Source organism: Sciurus carolinensis, chromosome 15 (genome assembly GCF_902686445.1).
Source record: "Sciurus carolinensis chromosome 15, mSciCar1.2, whole genome shotgun sequence".
NCBI classification, from domain to species: domain Eukaryota; kingdom Metazoa; phylum Chordata; class Mammalia; order Rodentia; family Sciuridae; genus Sciurus; species Sciurus carolinensis.
Genome location: NC_062227.1, coordinates 77,193,886 through 77,210,329, shown reverse-complemented (window position 1 = coordinate 77,210,329; position 16,444 = coordinate 77,193,886). Strand labels below are relative to the sequence as shown.

The 16,444-nt window shown below is 40.2% G+C and overlaps 1 protein-coding gene across 1 annotated transcript in view; it reads left to right on the top strand.

Annotated features, from left to right (window-relative positions):
- Neto1 (neuropilin and tolloid like 1) overlaps positions 1 to 16,444 on the top strand; it is a 105,788-nt gene that overhangs the window by 51,621 nt on the left and 37,723 nt on the right. Inside the window, exons 5-6 of the mRNA XM_047526631.1 lie at positions 14,211 to 14,252; positions 14,371 to 14,498. Coding sequence (XP_047382587.1) covers positions 14,211 to 14,252; positions 14,371 to 14,498 — 170 coding nt within the window. The remainder of the gene's footprint in view (positions 1 to 14,210; positions 14,253 to 14,370; positions 14,499 to 16,444) is intronic.

Genomic DNA, 16,444 nt, shown 5'->3' with positions numbered 1-16,444 from the left:
AACACTGGCTCAGGTACCCTGACTTTAGAGTCAGCCTTCACCAGGACCAGACTGCCTCCAGGTAGACAGGGAGGAAATCAGTGTCTAACCCTCTCCACATGACAAATGCACGCTTCATTGTGGAGGCCAGGAAGAGAGCTTAACACGCCTTCACAGCGGCCTGGATTTCACGGCCTCCCTCAAGCTAGTCATACTCTTGATCCTAACATTCACAGTTGCTTTTGAACCCGTTTGAGTATTTAGACAAAAGTGCTAGGGACTGCAAAGCGATTTAATTACATAACACTAAAATGTGTCCCCTGACACTGGGTGTGAAGGTGCCACCTAATTCAGCCCTCCTGGGAGAGACTCACTGAGCTCGTAGCCCACGCTGAACCCTGACACGCTCATCCAGGGAGGCGGGCACACTGATGTCTGAGAATTAATGCCCTCCTAATAGGATATTTAGTGATAAATTATTTATTCTTTAATATCTTTCTCATGAGTGAGTTAAGAATCCTGGAAACTCACCAGTTTATAATTCCTATTTTGGCTTTTATGGAGCTAACAGTATTAAAGTAGAAATATCTCCTGAGTAAAATAAAGCCAGTTAAGTTGAGTGGAGTTAAAATTCAAGTTTTTCTTAGTAGAGTCTTTGTCTTGTCCTGAGTGAGCACACCGTGCAGCAAAGAGCAAACACGAGCTTGTAAATTCAGGCCAATGGTCAGGTCGGATCTGAGAGAATGGTCCTTGGCACTGTGCTTCTTGGGAGTCTTTCGGAAGAAGGCCTTCTGCCTGGAGGTACTGGTGACTCTGATGGGAAAGGTACTTGAGATGGGCTTTAAAAGTGCCACAACCTCGACACACGTGTGCCTGGGATGAGCATTCCCTCCAGGACACTTTAGCCAAAGACACATTTGTGTGGCACAGGGTTTGTCAGACCTGAGGAACGAGGGAGCCAATTCTGGCTGGTTGTTGACTCTAAGAGAAATTCCAAGGATGGGTCTTGAAAGGTTCGTCTTAAAATGTCTCTAAGAATTTCAAGTTCTATTCTGCAAGCACAATACAGGAGCAAGAAAATCTTTCGGAAGGAGCGGGTGGCATCAAAGCATGCTCCAGAGAGGCGGGATGGCAGAGCCCAGGGTCTGGAAGTAGGAAGACTGAGTGGAGCAACTGATTTGCCCTAAGTATCGCTAGAGGAATAGGAGTGGAAAGAGGTCTTAAAGTCACATAGGGAGAGGATTTCTAAGAGAAGAATGAGCATGCCTGAGTCCTGAATGAAGTAGGAGACGTGACAGTGAGGTGAGAGAGAGTAAAACGAGACGCCACTGTGGGTGGAAGCTTGGCTAATTTCAAACTCATTGATGGCATCGACCAAAGTGGGGGGAACAGTGGAGGAAAGATGGAAGCCTACGTTTTAGAGTTCCTGGTTTTGAAGTGGTGAATAAATATTAGATGGACATGTCAGGCTGGACAGGGTGTGAAGCTGCTGCCCATTTCGGAGCCTTGAGGGGTAGAGCTGGATCACATGCACAGCCTTGCAGTCGAACAGAGCAGGTGCTGAGACTGCCTCCGGCTTGCTGATTTTCTGACTTTGGGCGAGTTCTTTGATATTTTTATGAACTTTATTTTTTCTCCTGCTTTCATTAAGTATTTATCACTATGGAAACATCATCCAGTCGAATTTCACCTATTGTGGGTCCTCACAAAGATGTCAGTCTTGCCGTTGCAACTACAGTCTGAAGGCTGCGTCATCCCGGGACACCAGCGCTCTCTGTAGTACTCTTCTACTCAGGTCTGCCCGCTCAGTTTCTGCCCACTCTTGAACTGGGAGCCCTCTAGCCAGAAGCAGAAGCATATAGTAAATTAGGAGACCCAGGAGAAGCTCACGAGAAATCAAAACACAAATTGCAGGACCAAATTCATGGATTCATTGATAACTTGCTTTTCTTATTGTTCCATAAAATATTTTTTATCATTTATTCTGTGTAAGTTTAGCAAACTAAAATTAGCAAGATAAATGAAAGGTGATTTTTATGGCAAAGCATGAAAAAGAGCTACAGAAAAGAACAGTTAGGATTTTCCAGCTAGCATTGTGACTGGTGAACAAATTCCTTGGGAAATAGGATCAGGAGAGTTTCCAAGTCGAGGGACGCTATCCTTGGAATCTTCAGCAGGAATAGAACTAGGGGAATCATTGGCAGAAGGAGTGCTCAGAGGTTTCTCATGGGTTCAGGTCACCAGAGCGGATGGAGGCGTCACCGTGAGTGGGCAGGGAGAGATGCTTAGATCCAGAAGTCAGGAAGGCAGGTGCCAGGCACTGACCGAGGAAGGCATGAGTTCAAGCAGCTTGGTTAGGATTCCAGTGCCCTAGGAGGACCATGGCTGGGACTAAGAAGCCCACATGGTACAGACAATGAGGGAGGTGCTGAAGGTTTTGTGAGGAGTAACTGAAAGTTGTTGGTATCTTGCGGATGAAAGGAAAGTGTGTGGAATGAATCCAGTGAGTTTGATTTTGAAGTTTCTAGCATGGATAATCAGAAGGCTGATGATTGATAAAAATGAAAAACTAAGGGAATGAAGCTGAAGACATCTCATCAATCTTACTGACTAAACAAGATAGACCTACTCTCTCCTGCTAATAGAACAGAAACAAAAATTATGGTATTGATTCATGTGACTTTCCACCATTATTTGGGGGCTATCTTGGACTGTTCTCACACCTCTTAACGAAGAAATCACCTTTGGTGTTTTGCATCTGAATGACAGAGAAATGAGCATAAGGACCACAGATTAAGCATATGTCTCAATAAACAACTGGGTCTTAGAATGCAATCCAAGGGCCAATAAACCATTTCAAAGTTCTTTTATAATGCAATGCTGTTTTCAAAATTATACTTTTTTAAAAAAATTACTAATGAGAAGAAATAGTATAGTATATTTCAAAATTCTGAGACCTCTATTTTAGTACATATTTACTGTTGTATTTGATATAACAGGATATGTTCTTACCTCTTCCAATTCTTATGAGATGACAGGTTTGGGGGCCAGAGTGACCCTGTCCACCTATTTCTGCCTGAAGCTCTGGGTTTTGTTATTCACTCTTGTCTTCCAAGGCAGAAGTCATACATTCTAGAAATGATCTTTTCTCCAAGGCAAAGGGAATTAAGGACGGTAATCTAAACTTTATCAATCCAAAGCCCAACATTAGCTTCCCCCCCAAATGCTTCACTTCTATTTTTCAGTGAACTACCCATTAGAAATACCAGTCTCAGACTCCCATTCTCACCGTAATAATTGGGAAACAAGCACCAGCAGATGAAAGGAAACACAAGACCTGGAGGTGGAAGGACTCTGAATTCTCTGACAGTCTTTTACTTCCTTTAAACCTAAATGGAAGCAAATCTGCTGCTGCGGGAGATCACACACAGGCATCAAGGAAGGCCCTCGTTGTCCAACTGTGACATCAGACCCAGGATTTAAAAACCGCATCATATCCATTGATTAGCCTAGTATTACAATTATCCACAATATGGGTATAAGTTTGGGGCTAAGTAGTCACAGAAGGGCTTTTCATATCTAGTATATGTTGCTTTATGTTAAAGGAAAAGTGGTATCTAGCCTTATTTGGATATCTGTAAAGAGACAGTAAGAGCCATGTTACCAATTTCCTGCAATAATTCTCCAGACAATCTCAGGCACTTGAATAAGTACGGGGAATGCCTCGTTAACCAGAAGTTAAACGCTTCCTAATGAAAATAAGTGCAGAATGCCAAATAGCCAGCGAGGCCACAGTGGCATTTGATTTGTAAATGATGCCCACAGAGAAGCATTCATATCTCAGATAGTTTCAACTGAGATTATTGTATCCATCGATCACAAAGGAATTCAAATTCTGAAGCACACACCCAGCAGATAAGCTCCGTTTACATAGCACTGTATACTGTAGCCAGTGGGTCTCATTGGCTCCCTAGGTGATATTTGCAAGTGCTCTGCTTTGTATCAACCCAGGTTGATATTTCAAACCCCAGACTTCTACAAGAGTGACAGCTGAAGATTTAGAAGGTAGACCCCAAAGTGAGTGTTCTTAGATAGATATGGGTTCTGCATATTAAATCTTTCTGGTGAATTGCTCTTTAGGAAGTGAAGCATTTGACTTAATTTCCATCGTATACTTCAGTTTTGCTTTTATGTCCATTTCCTTGACATAATCTGGTTACATATTTTTTTCTCATCATTTGGCATATTTATGCCCTACTAGTTTTAACCTTTCTACATCAGTATGTCAAGTGTGGCTTTTGCAACAGGCATGTGTCTGAGTTTTGTGGATTTGAAGAGCAGAGAGATGGACGGAACACAAAGATTCTGACCTTGGTAAAGATTCTTACCCAAATTAGAAGCTTTGCCTTAAAAAGCTAGGGAGTAGCTCAGTGTTGAGCATGTGCTTAGCGGGCAGGAGGCCCTGGGTTCCATCTGAGCACCACAAAGAAAGAGCCAGGGTTGCTGGACTTTGAAACAGAGAATGAGGTACCTTTTGTCCTCGTCCAGACTGATAGAAATGCATGCTATTGGCACTGCGTGAGCTTCTCCAGGATTTATCAAGAGAGCCTCGTGCATGCTCCTCTGCCGGTCGATTGGCAGGGGCAGCGCTTGGCGTCCTGCATTGGTTTTCTCTCCCAGTTCCATGATGGCCCCACTTGCCCATGTGTGCCGCTAGTGCCTGGCAGGACCAGCAGCGGGTGCTCCTGACGTTTCCATCAGAGGCAGCTCCAGCTCTATTTAGGAGGGACTGAGGCTCATCAGAGCTCCTGGGAGCAGGAAAGACTTAACCTTGAGTCTACATTTGCCTGGCTGTGACAGCTTTATTGTGGCCTTAGTGTTTATGTCACTGTAACCTAGAAGGCATCCTTGGGGTGCTTACAGTTAGGTTTAAAATAATATTGAGAAGACAAAACTTGCTCTAAAAAATGCTTTGATTCTTGGTTTCCATAACTTATCAGGGTTATAGGGACGTCAGCAGGATGTAGAGGATGGCGTGGGGTGGCGGCATCGCACACATCACACACACACACACACACCCCTGAGCTGCCTCACCACTCCCAGCTCTGTCGGAGCTGCAGCACTGCCCTCTCCGCAGCCTGCGCCATGCCTGCTGGCTGGTCCCACAGCAGTGCAGCCGGGTCTTCCTGGACCCTCGCTGCTCTCGTGGAAGGTCACTGCTCTCCTTCTTCTTGGCCGAGCTCAGACCCAGTCCCGCATGGCTGCCGCAGCCTCAGCTCTAAAGCCCTGTGTGGTCAGCCGTCCCCTCTCCGCCTGTGCTGATCAGTGAATTCCGAGGCGTGATGGGGCAGGGGTGAATATGGACAATTGAGAAAAAGAGGACACGAATGTGTGTCACTCCCCGTTGGCCAGTATCACAGACGGGCCAGCACCAAATGCCCATTAGACCAGTTCTAGTGAAAGGATGGTTCAGAAGACGGTTCCTTTATTTAGGGTTCCATGTGACCTCTGGAGGTGTGAATTTTGAGAGAATCAAGAGGGAAGACATATTGCCAAAGGTCAGTCAAGAACTTGCTTGGATGCCCTTGGACAGGAAAAGGGAAAAAGAATGAGAAAAGTTGTTCCATGGTAGCGACTTCAAATATACATGTGCCCCTTTTAAAGCAATCAAGCTTCTGCTTTTGTTGTTGTCTTGATTTCTGTCTGTCATTCTGCCCTTCTATGGTCTTCTGATGATTTCTTCTTCTCTCTCACACAAGCTTTTTCTTTATTATGTATAGTAAATATGCTCCCCATGTAATCCTACCATTGCCAGTGACTATCTACAAAAAGTAAACTTTGTGAAAGCCTATTTAATGTGAGTCCAAGCAAAATCCAGCTTTTGGTTACCAATGTTATCAAAATAATTATGTTTTCTCAATTTATTTAAAAATATGAATATATGCACCATGAAAAAAACTATATATCACAGCTGAATCAAATGACAAAACAACAAAGCTATTATACAAGTCATGCAAATATCAATAACATTTTAAAGGGTTTAAAAATTTCTCCCCTGTAAGTTTTGGTATTTAAAATCTATATATGAGCAAATTTTATGCTAAGCTAGAGGAAGTAAGTCATGACATATAAATCTGTGTCCACAATGAATACATTACAAAGACAAGCTCAAAATGAGAAACTATGATTACCAACTCCATCTATGCTTCAAGAAAAGAGTAAATACTTTAAAGCAGTTTAAACATTGGGGTATTCAATTTATACTAGAATGATGCTGTTTCTAGAATTAGAGCTGAAGGATATTAGATTATTAAAATAATGTGATTATGCAACTATGTTATTACCAGGCCATCAAGATCTTTCACATTTGGTGTTTAAAACAATATTTAAATTTAGTTAACTGACTTCAAAAACTACAAACACCACGCACACCTGTAATCCTAGTGGCTTGGGAGGCTGAGGCAGGAGGATCATGTGTTTGAAGCCAGCCTCAACAAAAGCTAGGCACTAAGCAACACAGTGAGACCCTCTCTCTAAATAAAATACAAAAATAGGGCTGGGGATGTGACTCAGTGGTCAAGTGCCTCTGAATTCAATCCCCAGTACCACAAATTATTATTAATAATAATAATAATAATAATAATAATAATAATTTTCAGTCTTCAGTGTGAAACACAATCTCTACTATGGCAAGTTGCCAACAGATAAATAGGAATGGAAATAGGGAGCTGGTCATTGAAGTGTGTTGTTAGTTTGAGTGTCAGAGCTGCTTCAATGAAGTTAATTCCCCAGACTGCAGGGCTTCCAAAGAAAATGAAATTAGTATCTTGAAGAAAAAAAAAAATCACATTATGCTCTGTACTCATCTCATCTCTTGAAGCTTGGGTGTTCCACGTTCTCTGTACACTGCTTTTGTATCTTTTACCTCTAATACCTAAAACGAAATTTAAAATAATTGCTTCAAAAAATGTGGGTAGGAGATGTGGAAGTGATTTAATCAGAGTTGAATGTGGACTGGCAAGAATGAGCAGACCATGGGGAAAAAGTTAAAGAAAGGAGCTTCTGTTTTTTATTTAAATGAGATAGACTTACACAGATTTAAACTCTGAAAGGGTGTAGATGACAGAAGGTAGGTTGAAAATTTGTGGATGATAAAATAAGTGATGTGCTAACTGCTGTGAGGTAGTAGTGATTAGGGAACCCAGGGACATGTGGGAAAGGGAATCTCTCCAGAATGCGATGGTAGAGATGTAAGAATGAGAGAGGGTTCGGATGAGGTCACGGGTGGGGAGCTGAGTAGCATCCTGAGTCATGGAATCTGTGTGCTCACTCAAACTAGAGGACTGAGCGTGTTCCCCGGGCTCTTCTCTTTCATCTACTTCCCACATTCATTGCTACCATCAAATACAAAATAAAGTAATTGCTCTTTGTGGATTTACTGCAGGTTGTAAATCTGACCACATTTGCTGTAGACCCAGAGATGTCTCTGCTAGAATTACTCCCAGATCCCCCCATCAGCAGCAGTTCAGCCGCCACGCGGCTGTCCCCACCGCCAAGCACGCATAACCACATGTTCTCCAAAGCAGCACCTCCCGGGTCTCACGCCCTTACCACACAGGTCGAGTCCAGTTCTTTGTAGAACAAATGGGAAATACCTACTTTCTTCTGTGGATCTTGATTGTTTACATTTTTAAAACATTATAACCATATTTTTAAATCCTACTTCTAACATTATCCTCAAACCTATTTTTACCGTGACAAAAAATTTAATTTCATCAGTTTTATAAATAAAATGGTTTTAAGTCATCGCACTTCCATTCAAGGGAAAACGGAAAGCAGAGGAGTGGAATGTCCAGACAGGCCTAGTAGATCAAGGGCATCGTGAGCATTTGCAAGTCTGTTATCAAAAGTCATGTTTATTTACAAATTCGGGGATATCCTCTATGAAGTCATTAATTAGTCTTATGAATTCACCTAGGAAATGACAGCATGAATTCTGGAGCTAGGCTGGCTGACGCGGATTCCAGACTTTACCTCTCATTAGCTTTGTGTTCTTATGCTACTGTTCAATCACTCTGTGCCTGTCCCCTTTATGGAAACTAGGCATGGTGTTTTATATGCCTCATTTCATAAGGCCGCAGAATAAAGGATTAATGAATTTGAAGTAATTAGAATAATACCCCATACATATTAACTATTGTGATAATGTTAACCATTTTCACAAATCTTGCAAAATTAAAATAGCAGAAATTAAAATCCTAAAATAAAGCATTTTAATTACATATATTTTAAGCTTTTATTCTTTCTATTTGTATGGAATATTGTAGAAACATTGTACCTCATAAAATCTGACCATGTGTAAAGTCATTACTATTTTCAAAAATTTCTAGGAGATTGTAGTTAGAAACAAAATTGGCAAATGCCCTCAAAACCATAAATTGACTCTAACATCTTCATTCTCTTACAGTATAAATACTAATATCTGTAAAATATTGGGTTTATTTTCCTGTGACTAGTCAATAAATTCTTTTCAATTAAATATTGATGCTACTTTATTTCATAACATTTTAAGAAGATTAAAATAATGCTAATAAAATTTTAGTGCCTCCATATTTTCCTTGTGATTTATTTGATAAATATGTAACCTTTTCAAGATCATTAAAATTTTTATTCAGTAACCCACAGCCAAACAAATGGAGATTGGTAACTCAGGAAAGAGTAAGGATTTCACCCAACATTGCTTTCAACTTCTGCTTATTGGTAAGGGGAGTGATAGTAAAGATGAATCACATGACTCAGGCCAGCTGAGACTGTGGACAGTTGAGGACATTACTTACTAACGCCTCGTAGGTCTATCACATCAGGCGGTTGACCTGTGCATTGAAAACATATCTAAGAATCGGGAAGGTTCTAGCTAGTTCCAGGGCCCAGTCAGACAGCTTCATTTGCATGAACTGTTGTATTGTAGGAGCAGCATCGGATTCCGTGACAGAGTAGCACTCTTGGTTTAAGAGCCCAAACTAAAAAGATCCTCCTTTCAACCTAGTTAAAAAACAACCCCCCCCCCAAAAAAAAACACTCCTAGACAAATGCAGTTTTGTTCAATGTTCTAGAAAGAGCATTGAAGCTACTTAAATCTTAGGTAAAAACAAGTTGAATTTTTATAAAGTTGTCAAGCCTCCAAGTTTTTTCCACTTATAAAAGGAACATACCTCTGCTGGGATTCAGTCATAGTCAATTAGCACACCAGTAGTTTGCAGACAGTTCATCTATCTTCTGTCTTGTGGCTAGCAGTATGAAAACTTCTTTGAATTGTGAAATCAGTGCGTGCAGTAGGCTTGAGTTAAGGGATTGCAACCCAGCTCTGTAGGAAGAGGCACATGATGGAGATGAGTTTGTGAGAGCTGAAGTTCTGAAGCCTTGCTGGTCTCAATGCCCTTTGCACTCTTAAGCACTATCCAAGGCCTCCAAAGTCTTTGACTAACTGGCTTATTCAATATTTATTATATTGTTTATTTATTATTATTTATATTATATTATTATTTATTATAAACAGAACCTTTTAGATAGCTATTTATTAAAAATTGCACCAATAAATCCATTATGTGTTAAAATGCCCCGCATATTTTATTAAATTGATTACTATAAAGATGTTAATAAATATTAGAATGTTGATTGGAACATTTTTGAAAATTTAATGTCTGACTTTTTAGAGAATACCTGGATTCACACATCTGCTTATGCCTTGAATCTGACATGATATGTTGTTTTGGCAGAAGAAGATAAAATCCAAATTCACAAAGCTATTTAACTGGTAAAGGGGAGATTATTTTAATAGTCTTACAGATAATAACAGTAATTGTTTTATACTATACCAAACCTCAGCAAGTGATAAAGGTTAGTTGAAACGTGAAATATTCAACAATATCAATGAATTATTTTGTGTTTGTTCCATTAAAATCCAGCCAATACACTTTTCTCTTCAAATGGTCCTTCTGTCCATGCATGATTGTGTCAGGTCAGATTATTCCCCTTGGCGGATTCTGGATCACTGCGATGCAGAACTTCCAAATGTTGATACTGTTGTTGATACTGCTTACATCAATGACAATCTCATTTAATAAAATTGTTCTAAGTATTGAGAAGCTGTCAAGTGCACATTGGCAAATACATTTTCTTCACTTGAATTTTATTATTGGCAACAAATATTGTCAGTTGTTTTTCTTAAAAGTCAACAGATTAGTTTTATTCATTTTCAAGAAAATGTCTGCCAGATATCCAAATCTGAATAACTATGTCTTTTAAGCAAAAATGATGCTCTATGAATAAAGCAAGCGATTCAGTTCACAATTAAAATAATTATGAAAGTGCTTTTTTGTGAATGAACGATTGTACAAGGCAGCTTGCAGCACCATGACTTATTCATAACCCATGTTTCATACTACATAAAATTAAGACATAAATTCAAGACTTTAGATATTAAAAATTTTTTGTGCTTCATAAAGTGAATTTAAAACACAGTATTTTATCTTTTCTCACCCTGAAAATTCATGAACCTGTGCCACAGACACAAGCTGCTCAGGATTGGTGCTAGTGTCCCATTACATTATTAGGACACCAGCAATTTGACCCACCATTGTTTTTGCACCATCAATGCAAAGGTCAACCCAGAAGTTCTAGTAAAAGTCAGAAGACTTGGTTCGCCAGCAATTAAACATTCTAGCCCAACTCGTATTTGCTGTCCAGCCTTCACATGAAAGATGATCTTCAGTGATTGGTCCGTGCTGACACTGACCCAACAGGTCAAATAAGGAAGTTCAACCGTGTCTGTACATCCATCCATTGTTAGACAAAAGTTAAGGCTGGAGAAAACATCAATTTTGTTCTCTTATTTAAACGAAAACATCAGTCCATGAATTATTATCTGGTTGGGAGGGAGTGGCGACCTGGGGTTTTTTTGTTTGTTTTTGACTTTTTGTCCAGTAGGCATTCAGCAATGGCAGCTACAGATGACCTTGTCTGCCTCACAGCTCTCTCTGCTCCTCAGCCAAGGCCATGCAATAGTTTACCCTGTAAGATATTTCAGTGACTTCCCCATTTTTAGTTGGAAAAGTGTTAGTTGGCCTTTAAAGAAAAAAGTATAGGAAAATCAGCATGAGGCAAGTAACTACTTTTCTATGTACAAAGAATGATGTTAAATTCAGTAATATTCATTGTCCATCTGCCATGCTGCAGGTCCTGAGCAGAGAGGGGATCAAGAGAGAGAAGTTCCCTGAAAGAGTTGACTCTGTTATTGGCTAGTGGGAATAGACGGTTGGTTAAAAAGTATCCAAAAGCAAAGGAAATATAAAGTGGACTAAAAACCATGGAGGACAAAAGAATAGGGGTGACAAAAGATAGCTAGCTGGAGAGCTAGCATGGAGGACAAAAGAATAGCTAGCTTAGAGAGAAATGTCGAGGAAAAGCTTTCTGAGAATACAGTGTCTGAGATGACAGCTGGAGAAGGAAAAACACTCAGCTATACAAAACTTGGGTGAAGTCTTGAAGACAGAAGAAAGAGCAAGTTCTAAATACTGTGGGTGGAACAGCCTTGAGTGTCAAAATGGGCAGAGTGAATGGAAGTGAAGAACAGGGCCCAGCACCATGGGGCTGGGTGGTCATGGACAAGATCACACAAACAGGTGTGGTCCTGTTCTAAGGGAAATGGAAAACCAGTGGGAACCATGATTGAACTGCATTTTTAAAAGTTGCTTTGCAGAAAATAGGTTTGGAGAAATATCCAGGGAATGGAGTGCTAGTTTTTAAGTCCAACTTTATTGTACATCTCCACAATAACTTGCCCTTGCCCCCAAACAACTTGGAAAATCAATCATACTTTATATTTTTAAATTGAATTTATGCAATTTCAAAAATATTTTTTCTAGTCGTATAAGCCACCTATAATTGTGGTATAAATGGAATTGCAAAAACAAATTTTTTCTCATTTAAAAAAAAAGCTATCAGTACTATCACTATTAATACAAAGACAAAAATAAATTTCCATTTCCCAGAACTGGCATTTCTCTCAACATTGTCTGGCATAAGTTATAAAAATGACAAATGTTAGCCTTCAAACTAGAAAATAGAATACAGACTACGTTTCCACAAAAATCGGAGGAACAGCCATGTATAGCTGAAATGTTCTAATAACATAATGGATAATGAGTATTAATAATGAATGCAATCACACAGTATTCTAAAAAGTAAAAAGTAAAAAAGGATATAATGCATACCAAAAGTTTAGATACCTGTGGTGGACAAACTTGATCTAAAAATAAGGAAAATATGAGTGGGTCTCTTTAATACCAACCAAATCCTCAATGCTGTCAACACTCAGGAGTATTTCTCTAGAAAACTTATTCTTTTCTTGCACAGGATAGATATCAAATGAATATGTATTGAAAGAATAACAAAATGCCCACTCGATTAGGGTATTAAAAAATTCTATCAGGGAATTTCTTGGTTCACATTATCTATATGTCCTCACTTCTGTGCTTTTCATGGAAATCGCTTACAGGTATTTATTTTCCTTTTCTTTTTTCTCACTAAAGTAAAACAGCTTTTCAAAATAGTCATACAAAGTAATCTGATTTTTTAAAGAATTTGTCTCTTGATTCCAAATATCTGATTCCATTCCACGTGCTCTGTAATTAAGCGTGTTTAAGTAGTTGATATAACTAGACTGTAGCGGAGCTGATCCACACTAAGGGGTGGATAGACTGGTTCATATCACTGTTTGACAAAACAGAAAGCAAGCAACAGTGAGAACATTGCTTAATAAAGACCAGTAAACTACCACAAACTAACACTTGTAAACATACCTCACAAGTTTTGTGTCTCTGTGAGCACAGAAACAAAAAGATGCAGACTAAGATCCGGTTGTACAACTGAGCTCACATGATCTTGGTATCTAGACCTAGAAAGAGTGGTGGCTTCTCCTATTGCATTCTTGGGTCATTCTGAGCAATGCCTTCCACAATATCTCCAAGTGTCGAAGGATTTCAGGGTTAGATAATACTGTAATACCAGTAGCATGTTGTTTCACCACCATCTTTACATTGCATTTTGTGTATCTCCAACTGGAGATCACAGTCATTGACATCTTCATCCACCCACATGTGGAAGGAAATCCATTGCAATGTGGCTGAGGTATAAAGACATGTGTTGTTTCACAAAAGCAAAAAGCCCCGAGAAGACAGAATAGGTTAACACAGGCCTCAGTGACATCCTGAAGGACCAGTTTTCATGTTTCCATTCTGCTCAGCATCAGTTAGCATTTTCTCCCCGTGGCGCCTCTCCACCTGAGACGTTGACCACTGAAACTGATTGCTTTTAACGGTTCCTGAGTAAAGTGACTACAGTGTGAGTCACAAAACCTGTACGTATCTTGTCTCTATGTGACGAACACTTTCTCACAAGTCCTTTCACAGGTTCACCTTTGTGTTTCCTGGCTTCAAACCTATCTTAAAAACAATTCCTGGAAATGGGAATGAGACCCATCTTTTTGACTTATAGCAATGAGAGTGTTTCTGAGGCTCACAATGAAGTGAGTGTCCTCTGAGACACATAAATGAGTGTAGAAGGACAGATGCCTGAGCCAGGCAGGGACCGATGGGAGGAAGAAGAGAGGGTGGATGTTGAATTGACAAAGTAGAACCCTGAGAATTACTTTGAAAGCCAGTGTGTCACCAAATGAAGATTTGATGAACACAGGATAGCTCAGCTGCCAGAGGAGAGGAGCCCTGAATCTTAAGTCTTAACTTTGTGCTTCCAATATTTCAGGTGAGAATTGTGTTTCAACAATTTATAGAATCGCTTGAATCAGACAAAAGATCCTGTGTAGAGTCATGCAGCTGACCCAAACCTTGAATTACCTATGCCTATGTCTTACAAAATTGTCTGTTGTCTGATTGTGGCATAATAGAGAGTAAGTGAGATTTGTTTCATGATTAGATGCATGAATGGCATTGGAAGATTTTTTTAAAGGCTTCTTTTGTACTTTAGTAATGCAACATTATGTAAATTTAATATTTCTGTCCCAACATTACCATGAACTTTTTAATATTATTATTTAATTTCCCCTACAATGTTTTTTTAGGCTGATTCCTGGGTGATTTGATGGTAAATTACTCAACATTTTTGTAAGTAATAAATGCAGAATAGGACTAATTGTCTTTTTCTCAATTTTTAAGATCCTGACTTTAAGGACCTTGGAGTTTTGAAACCCTTACCAGGTTGGTAAAATAGATATTTAATAATGTTCAGAGGCCATTGTTTTCTGCTATAAAATATACTTTTGGTTTATTATTCAAGCTCCATTTCTGTGTGTTTGTTTGGCATCTTATTATTTAGCATGTGAGTTTGAGATGGGCGGCCCTGAAGGAATTGTGGAGTCCATACAAATTTTGAAGGAAGGCAAAGCTTCTGCCAGCGAGGCCGTGGATTGCAAGTGGTACATCCGAGCCCCTCCGCGATCCAAGGTCAGTCTTAAGAGGAAACCCAGACCTGAAGGTCGACTCGAGAATAGTCTAGAGTGAACATCTCTTTGAGGCATCTGGACATGCTGAATACATTTCAGGGTGCCTCACAGCTATGGTTTCATTTTGTTTTTTGAAATGCAATCTATCTGTCCTTATCCAATATAACTTTCTGTGTCGTAATTTACAATATGGAGAAGGTGATGAAGGAATCACTTAATAACCCAACGGAGACAAGAGACTGAAGTGAGTTTGCCTCTCTGAAAACTAGGTTGAAGCATTAGGCATGAGCTCGGGTTCTATGTATTACAGCTATGCTCTTGATGTCGCTATCTGCAGTTTATTCTTTAACTTAGACTAGTGGAGGAAATGGTCAAGGATTATAAAACCATGTGTCTCTGGTATATAAAATACAAGGTGTGACCAGGCTGGGACAGTGGTGACCACAGTCCCTCAGAGAAAGCTCAGTCCCTGTGGTCCCAAGAGAACAGGCTCAACCACGCATAACAGTATGTCCATCAAAGAGACTAGCAATGGTGAAGGGCAGGGAAAGAGCTGTGGTCAGTGTGGCCAGGTGAGAAGAACAGATATAGAGGACAGTGACCACAATGTGTCTTCAAGTGACTGACAGAAACTTGAACACTTTGTAGAAAAGGTGAAAAAAGGCAAGGTTTGGGGATTTGAATGACTGGGGAATTTGCATAGTTGGTGAAGTACGTCATCTTGGCCAGGTCATGGTCTGGTTAATAATCATCTCAAGACTGTTCTGTGAAGCTCTGTTTGAGGGGCAATTCAGTTCCCATGGTGAGATGTTTTCTCCAGCTTAGGGGGCAGTCTCAGTCCCATAATGGGGTAATTCCTTCCACTTAATGGTTAGAAAGGCAAATGGAGTCAGAGAGAAAAAAAACGGAGTTGGTTAGGTCAATGACTGGACCCTCCTTCCAGAGCTTGTGTCCATTGGAAAGGGACAGACTCTCTGTAATCGCCTATTAGGCTCTTTGTGGTGGTTAAGAGAAGATGTGTAGTCAATCTTACCAAATCTTACAATTTTTTCACGATGCAGAAAATCTAATTTCAATGTTGATCACCCTATTTTTGAGTGTTTGCAATACACTGTAGAATTGCAGTCACTCAGGACATACTTCCTTAGGACAACCATGTGCATCCTATTTAGAGACCAACCTTCAGAAATATTGGGAATGGGTGGCTTCCACAGGTGCAAAGCTTTGATTATTTACTTTTCTCCTCCTTTTCCTCTCGTTCTTGTCACAGAAAAGCATTACAAAAAAATTACTGATGACTAGATCCATGCTTGACTATTTATTGATTTTGAAACAGTTAATTATTTCACTAATGCCACTATGATAGAGAAATAACAAAGCATACCAAATCTGTCCTCTGGTTTTCAGTTTATTACTCAGATAAATATGTAAAAAAACATCCAAGCCATAAGATCAGCCGTCAAGGTGTAGGAAAGGATAAGTGAAGGAGGGATGAGGCCACATACACCTGGCAGGGTGGTCAAAGGGGGAACCTGTAGCACCACGGTCTCAGCTGAGCCTCAGTGTGTCAGGCAGGCAGGAGGGTGGGTCTTCAGGAAGAGGGAAGAACACTGGGAAGTCATGGAATCATGAGAGAATGAACTTTTCCATGAATTAAAGAAGCCCCTCTGTGGAGGGGCAGTGAAGCAGGAAGCTGAAGGTCTCTGTGGGCCTGGCAAAGAACATGGGCTCCATGCAGGTGCCTCAGTGATGTGGAAGAAGGGCGAAACAGGGAAGCAAGGTGATTAGACAGTGTGTTAGAAGTCCAGTGTTTCCTGGAGAAGACAGGACAGGGACCAACACGGAGCAGAAGCTGAGCAGGAAGCTGTGCTCCACCTGACCCCCTGGCTGAGACCTGGATGCTGGCAGACAAAGATGGAAACAGGAAGGACAGATACAGTAGAATCT